At 38.7% G+C, this 8,289-nt stretch overlaps 1 protein-coding gene across 3 annotated transcripts in view; it reads left to right on the top strand.

Annotated features, from left to right (window-relative positions):
- Nucleotides 1-8,289, top strand: part of ARID2 (AT-rich interaction domain 2) — a 190,179-nt gene that overhangs the window by 96,464 nt on the left and 85,426 nt on the right. For 2 of the 3 annotated variants that reach the window (XM_006755528.2, XM_015558619.1), the window contains exon 2: nucleotides 5,075-5,208. Coding sequence is in view for 1 of the 3 variants with exons in the window: in XM_015558619.1 (XP_015414105.1) it covers nucleotides 5,116-5,208 (93 nt within the window). In the remaining 2 variants the exon portion in view is untranslated. Of the gene's footprint in view, nucleotides 1-5,074; nucleotides 5,209-5,871; nucleotides 5,878-8,289 lie in introns of all 3 variants that reach the window. The other variant, XM_015558620.1, reaches the window with a different exon arrangement.

Below are 8,289 nucleotides of genomic sequence, written 5' to 3'. Positions count from 1 at the left end.
GCGGCCCACCCCCCCAATCGGCCCTACCCCGAGCGTGACTGAGGGCAGCATCGCAACCTCCCAATCTGCCCTGCTCTGTGCATGACAGGGGGCGGTGCCCCAACTCTCCCATCGGCCCTGCTCTGAGCCCGACCAGGGGCTGCACCTAGGGTTTGGGCCTTCCCTCTGCCACCCGGGAGCAGGCCTAAGCCAGCAGGTCGTTATTTCCCGAGGGGTCCCAGACTGCGAGAGGGCACAGGCTGGGCTGAGGGACCCCCACCCCCCCACCCCCAGTGCTCAACTTTTTTTTCACTGGGCCTCTAGTCTATATATATAAAACGCTATTATGCAAATAGACTGAACAGCAGAGCAGCCGATCACTATGACATGTGCTGACCACCAGGGGGCGCGTGGGTGTGGTGGAGAGTAATCTTGCTTGTTGGTCCTTTCAATTCATTGCTTTGTGTATTTCTTGCCACTCCCTCTGGCCTGCAAAGTTTCTTTTGAGAAATCAGCTGACAGTTGTATCGGCACTCCTTTGTAGGTAACTAACTGCTTTACTCTTCCCGCTTTTAAGATTGGTAACTTATCAGGATTGCCAGCTCTTTTAAGTACTCTTTAATAAGATAGCCATTCAGTCTCTGTGGCACAAAATATTTTTTAGTCACTTCACATCTCATTATGAAATATGTATTTCAAAGACTTTGATTTTATATAATTGACAATATTAAAATTATCCTGTAGTATTTTGGTACTTCTGACTTCAACTGCTTTGCTCTATTACTCTGTCTGTTAATGATGCAGTCAAGGTTTTCTCATGTCTAAACTTACTTTATACCCTTCTCTCCCCTACACCTTACCTCTTTCACTCCCCCCACCCCTCATTCTCTTTCATCTTCCTCTATCCCCTCCTCCATGGCTTTCCGTTTCTAGTTACAAGCATGCACTGTGTCATTGTGGCTTTAAGTAGAATTAACATTTTTCTGAAAAATACTTTTCTAAAAAAGCCATTTGTGCCTTGGTGTGGCTTAGTTAGTTAACATAGACCCGTGCACTGAAAGATCACCAGTTCGATTTGTAGTCAAGGCTAATAGCCAGGTTGCACATTTGATCCCCAGTCAGGATGCATGCCGTAAGTAACTAATCGATGTTTTTCTCTGTTTCTCTCCCTCTCCCTTCCTCTCTCTAAAAACTAATAAAAATATTTTTTAAAAAAATAAAAGCCATCTGCTTATGAGAACTTATCTGCTCTGGTATATCGTTCCTTTAATGACTCACTAAAAAGTAGTTCTTCATGAATTAAATTTTTGAAAGAGAATCTGTCTAGTAAATACTCTAAACCTGGATGGATATCTTAGAAACATCCGTACTTGAGTTCAGCTATATAGAAAACCTCCCACGTAGTGTAATGTGCTTGAATCCTTGTTTCTTCAACTCTAGTGTTTTTTGTTTTTTAATCATTTGCCAACAGTATTTTGTTTTCTTGGCATATTTTCCATGTATTAGCCACTTTTATCATGAGAAAATGAAATGTTTCCCCAGTGATCAGAAGTTAGCCATTGAAAGACTCCTGTAAATATTTATCAATACACTTAATTTAAATAATTTATATCTTCACACTTGATGAAGTTTTGATTGTTTCAATGCCTTAAAAAATTCTGATGAGAAAAATGTAGAGGTTTGTCTTCACATTCCAGATGTTTAGATCTTACTTATCTTCACTAACATAATCAGTATAGCATTAGCTTAGGACGAGGTTCCTCATCAGCTTCAGGGCATGTAAATTTACAGTTCAGATAATTTGGTAATTTAGAAATATTTTGATCTACTACTTTCATATCTAATTCCATTGCCATTGTTACTTCATAATATTGTTGATAAAGAGTTTAGGTGAGAAATGTAAGCTCTGCCATTTTCCTGTTTATTTTTGCTTGCGTTATTCACACTGTGGTTTCTATGAAGGAATTTATTTAAAATTTGTATCATTTCTGTGAAGGATACTTGAGTTAAATAAGATGTTATCTTTAAATCCACTAAAGCTGGACATCCACTAACAGCCATGGTATCTAATGAATTATTAAGGTTCCACTGGTCAAAAGTTAATGGATGAATGAGAATTCCACTGTTAGCCCTTTCACATTGTCTCACATATGACTGCCTGATATTTTGAGTGAGGGAGGAGGCGGTGTCAGTCCATAAATGTCTTTTCCTATTGGAGTATCTTTTGTTTGTACCCAGTTTGAAGGTTATTCCTCTATAGAAGCAAGAACCCTGGATTAAGTTGAGGTGTAATGTTTTGAGAAAGCCTATATTAGTAAAAGAGATAGATTGTGAATTCTTTGTTATGCATGACAAAACAAGGGGGCCATAGGGCAGATCCAAAAGTAGAAATATTCTGTAATTCTTTATTGTAAATTAATTTCTTTCAATAAGGCATGGACACTTCATTTTGTTAAATAACCATGACTAAATAACCTTTGACATCCTTTGTTTAGATAAAATCATTATTTTCTTCAATCTGCAGGTGAGTTTAATATTATGAAATTTTCAATACTGAACTCTCATTGGATTTATGCAATAAAATCTTCAGTCTTTTGTATGTGTGTTTAAGATATATATCAATAGGTTGTTTTTTCTAGTATTATATAATGTTTTTTAACTGCAATTTTAATAAAATTTATCAGTTTTGCTAGATTTGTTTTTAAGGGGCTTCTAATATTTTCTGTAATTGGAAACATTTTACATAGTACTGGAAATGTCTGGGGTTTTTTTTTTTTGAAAGTTTGAGATGAGTCACTTTATTTTTCTGTTTTTAAAATTTTTTACATTTTTTACATTATATCAAATATACTTACAACAAAAGCTTAATACATACAAGCTTACACCTGAATAAGAAAAAATAAAACTCTGCTAATACCTTTGAAGCTGTTTATGTTTCTTTTTTTAAAATTATCATCTGAAGACATGCTTATTGATTTTAGAGAGAGAAACATCTATGTGAGAGAGAAATATTAATCGGTTGTCTTCCTGTACACACCGTGACCTGGAATCAAACCTGCAAGCACTCTGTGTATGGGACAGCACTCTAACCAACTGAGCCACACCAGCCGGGGGTTTTTTTTGTTTTGTTTTGTTTTAAATTGCATGCTTATTTTCTAGGTGATAATTATTATCTAGCTTTTCTTTGTGTTTTTACTACAACCTTGCCTATTAATAAACATCTTTAAATTTGTTTTGCTTGTTTTTGATATATATATATATACATATATATATATATATGTGTTTATATATATATATGGAATCATAGTGTATTTTTCTGAAATGATTTTTTCATTTAAGTTCGTTATTGATTGCCCTTTGTTATTATTCCATATTAGTTTATTTTTTCACTGCCATATAATATTTCATTGCATGAATATGCCCCAGTGTTTTACTTATGCTATCATTTATGAATATGTCAGTTGTTTTCAGTTTTATAGAGTATACTAGAGGCCTGGTGCATGAAAATTCATGCACTGGAGGGGGAGTCCCTAAGTTCGGCCTGCCCCCTCTCACAGTCTGGGAGCCACCACGGGGGTTTTTTTTGTTTTGTTTTGTTTTAAATTGCATGCTTATTTTCTAGGTGATAATTATTATCTAGCTTTTCTTTGTGTTTTTACTACAACCTTGCCTATTAATAAACGTTGGCCCTGGTTACCTGAGCCTCGGCCAATCCTAGCTGGTTTGGCTCAGTGGATAGAGTGTCAGCCTGCAGACTGAAGGGTCCCAGGTTTGGTTCTAGTCAAGGGCACATGTGCGGGTTGCAGGCTTGATCATCAGTAGGGGGCGTGCAGGAGGCAGCCAATCAATAATTCACTATCGGTGATATTTCTATCTCTTCCTCTCCCTTCCTTTCTTGAATAAATTAAAAATAATAAAATAAAATAAAATTTTACTTGAGAACTTAATTATAAATTGGTAGTTGATGATAAATTGTGAATTTGGAAATTTAATTCTAATTAATATTAGGAAGATTGATAATTACTCAGAAATGGTAATACAGTAGGAGATATGAGAACTGTCTCATAAATTTGTCAAAATGTATTAGGCATAAGAATGTTTTTTTTAAACAAGTTTAAAAAATTTTTTTTATCGATTTCAGAGAGGAAGACAGAGGAAAGAGAGAGAGAGAGAGAGAGAGAGAGAGAGAGAGAGAGAGAGAGAGAGAGAGAGAGAGAGAGAGAGAGAGAGAGAGAGAGAGAGAGAGAGAGAGAGAGAGAGAAACATCAATGATGAGAGAGAATCATTAATCGGCTGCCTCCTGCACACCCCTTTCTGGGGATGGAGCTCTAAACCTGGGCATGTGTCCTTAACTGGAATTGAATCTGGGACCCTTCTATCTTCAGGCCAACGTTCTGACCACTGAACCAAACCAGCCAGGGGTAGGCACATGAATTTTGGATGTGAAGTTGGCTGTACGGCTGTTTAAAATGAGCATTCCATTTCCAAAAACCTCTTCAGAGAAGAAGTGCACAGATTGAGCTTATTTCTGCATAATACCAAAAAACAAAACAGAATAGTTAAATGTATCTCTAGAGACCAATTAAATTATGGTATATCAATACATCTAAGTATTATACAGCTGTTTAAAAAGACTAAACTGGTACTGTGTGTATTAACATGCTTAGCTTTCTAATATATGTTAAATAAAAATATGCACAGCCCTGGGCTGGGGGTTCCGTTGGTTACAGTGAGTGCCATCCCATGCACTAAAAGGCTGTTGGTTCGATTCTGGTTAGGGCACACAACATAGATTACAAGTTTGATCCCCAGTCGGGGTGTTTCCAGGAGGCAACCAATCAGTGTTTCTCTCTCCCTCTCCCTTCCTCTCTCTAAAATAAATTTTAAAAAACCCCACACTTTTGGAATCACTGAATTGAGTTTGTCTGTAGTATTATTGTTGAAGTGGTTATTCAACAATATAAGAGTTTTGTAGTATGCTAATATTTTTAAAAATTTAGGGCCTCTAGAAAAGGAAAACATACATAAGGTAGGAGTTCAAAAGTAAGATGTATATCTATTTTTAAATCTCTACTGTGCTGTTTTTCTATTTCAGTTACCTAGAAAAGTACGAGAAAGTTCATCATTTTGGGGAGGATGATGATGAAGTACCACCAGGCAATCCAAAGCCACAGCTTCCTATTGGTGCAATTCCATCTTCCTACAATTACCAGCAACACAGTGTATCAGGTAAATTGGAAATTGACAGGGCATAGGTCCACAGTTTTGAATTAGGAAAATAAATAATATCCAATGACTTAATCCCTTAATTAAAGACTTAATATAATGTTCAAAGATCAACATCTAATTGGTATCAAGGCCTTTCTATTATAGGATTCATGAGGTTTTTAGTTGTAGCATTTTCCAGGCTTACAAATACCTTTACTTTAATTAAAAAAAATTATTTTACTGTTGAGAGTATTACAGATATCCTCCATTATCCTCCTTTGCCCCTCTCTTTTTATCCCCCCATCTCTATCTCCCCCTCTCCACCCCCCTACCAAATGCCGATACTTTTAAGTGAAGTTTTTCTCTTCTTTGGCGAATAATCAGTTTAACCTTAATAGTTACTAACATGAGAAGAGAAAGATTCAGTTAGGATTAGAGAAGTCAAGAATACTTAGATAGCATCTACTAGATTTACTACAATTATTGAAATTTCCAGCACCAGAATTCCTCAGAAATGATCCTAACTATTCAACTATTTTCCTGGTGTGGTACCAGTAATAAGATTTTATATTTAAGTCATTCTTGTAATAGTTACAGAGGAATCTGCAGCTAAAAAGAACAGTACTCAAGTTGGAAATAATCAGGTTGGAGTCTAATAATAAAGAGTTTCCTGAGGCAGAGTAGATGGAGGTTCTAGTGTTTAGTGAGTTTGGAGGTTGGGAATGTGATCACTAGGAAGAAAGCTCTGAAGAGATACACATGTTTTCTTTAATTACCAACATTTGGCCTAAAAAAGAGGAGATAATGTCTTTTACAAGGGTATATTCTTTATAAAATATACAGTGATCTGATATTTATTATTCTTTGTTGGTGCTAGTCCCAATTTCTTATAGGTAATCCTTAAACTCATTTGTGCTTTTTATTGTTTATTTTTATAACAGGGTTTTCTTTTTTATAGAAGCAACATCATACAATAACTTCCTTTTTAAACTTTATAATGTATCATGGACACCCCTCCCTCTAATTTATCCTTTTTAATAGTTGTGTATTCCATAGTAAAGATGTACGTTTCTTTTTTTACTTTATTTTTGACACTTTATTTGTACTTTTCAAATTTTATTATTTATTTTCAAAGTTTCTTCCATGTTGAATTTGACTCCCCTTTTCTCCCCCAATCAGTAAAAACTGAAGAAACAATGAGTGATCTCCTTTAGAAGAGGCTTCATATATGAGATGGTTTTATATAATTGGGGTAGGTGGTGATGAATGCAAACCAAACCTACCTTCATTTTTATTCCAGCTTTTTACAGGCCTTTAATTTATAACCTCACTTTGACTCCATAGAAAAGCCAATATAAAAATTAAGACATCTTTCAATTAGGACAGATCATTAAGCAAGACCATCTGTATTTGATTCAAAGAACCTTTGATTATACCATTGTTCCATATTTTACCCTAATGTCAGAAATGTGTCAATATGTATGTTAAATAACTATTAGTTTTTCAGTATTAATGCTATACAACCCAAATTTGTCTACATTTATGATTTCAAGACCTAAAAAAAATGTCTCAGAAGTAACGAGGTAGGCCCTATGGAAAGGAACAAAAAGCCATCTCTGCATGCCTGCACAACATCACCTTTCCAAGACAACGGAGAAACAAACATCTAAAGAGATTTAAAGAAAAAAACAATTAAAATATTTATACTGAAACAAGCTGTCTTTCAAGCATGAGGGCAAAGAAAGCGATCGTTTGATATGCATTGTCTCAGAAAGTCTAGCTTCATTTTTAATGAGTAGTCATTACCCGAAGAACCAAAATTAAAGAACATTTTAAGTCACCATGTAGAAGATCTTGCTAATAGTTTAGCTGAAAATTAAATGGGGTGACTTGTTAGGTGATGTTTCCTGATCCTAACAAGGGTTAGTGGCCATTAATTATCTCTTTCAGGGATATTATAGAGGTATTCTTATATTGAAAGAATCATTGTGCTAATGACTTTTAAGACCATTTTCAGCTTCATGACTCTGTGGTTCCTATATTATAAGTAACTAGTGGCCCGGTACACAAAATTCATGTGGAAAAGGGGGATCCCTGAGCCTGGCCTGCACCCTTTCCAATCTGAGACCCCTTGGGAGATGTCCAACTGCCGGTTTAGGCCCGATCCCTGTGGACATACCTCTCACAATCTGGGACTGCTGGCTCCTAACCGTTCACCTCCCTGCCAGCCTCCTCGCCCCCAACTGCCCCCCCACCGGCCTTCTAACCGCCACCTGCCCCAACTTGCTGGCCTGATTGCCCTCAGCTGCCCCCCTTGTCAGCTTGATCACCCCCAACAGCCCCCTTGCCGGCCTGCTCACCGCCTACTGCCCCCCCGCCAGCGTGCTTGACCCCAACTGCCGCCACCCCAACAGCCTGCTTGCCCCCCAACTCTCCCCCCGCCAGCTTGTTTGCCCCAAACTGCCCCTCCCGCTGGCCGGATCACGCAATCTGGGACTGCTGGCTCCTAACCGTTCACCTCCCTGCCAGCCTCCTCGCCCCCAACTGCCCCCCCACCGGCCTTCTAACCGCCACCTGCCCCAACTTGCTGGCCTGATTGCCCTCAGCTGCCCCCCGGCCCTGCCACTATGGCTTTGTCTGGGCAGTGGCCATGGAGCCGGCTGGGGCAACCAAGGAAGTCAAGCCTCCTGCACCCGCTTTTTGGCCGGCTTGGCTCCGTGTCTATGGCAGGCACCACCATCTTTGTCATGTCAATTTGCATATTCCCTCCTTATTGGCAGTGGGTGCCGCCATCTTTGTCTAGAAGTGATAGTTAATTTGCATATTACTCTTTTATTAGATAGGACTAGAGGCCCGGTGCACAAAAATTTGTGCACTTGGGGGCAGGGAGGGTGTGTCCCTCAGCCCAGCCTGTGCCCTCTCGCAGTCTGGGACCCCTCGGGAAATACGACCTGCTTGGCTTAGGCCTGCTCCCGGGTGGCAGAGGGCAGGCCCAATCCCTAGGTGCAGCCACTGGTCGGGCTCAGAGCAGGGCCGATTGGGGAGGTGGTGCGCCACACCCTGTCATGCACAGAGCAGGGAGATTGGGATGTTGTGATGCCT

Source organism: Myotis davidii, unplaced genomic scaffold, assembly GCF_000327345.1.
Source record: "Myotis davidii unplaced genomic scaffold, ASM32734v1 scaffold290, whole genome shotgun sequence".
NCBI classification, from domain to species: domain Eukaryota; kingdom Metazoa; phylum Chordata; class Mammalia; order Chiroptera; family Vespertilionidae; genus Myotis; species Myotis davidii.
Note: the sequence above shows the minus strand (reverse complement) of the source record. Positions and strands in the feature narration are given on the sequence as shown.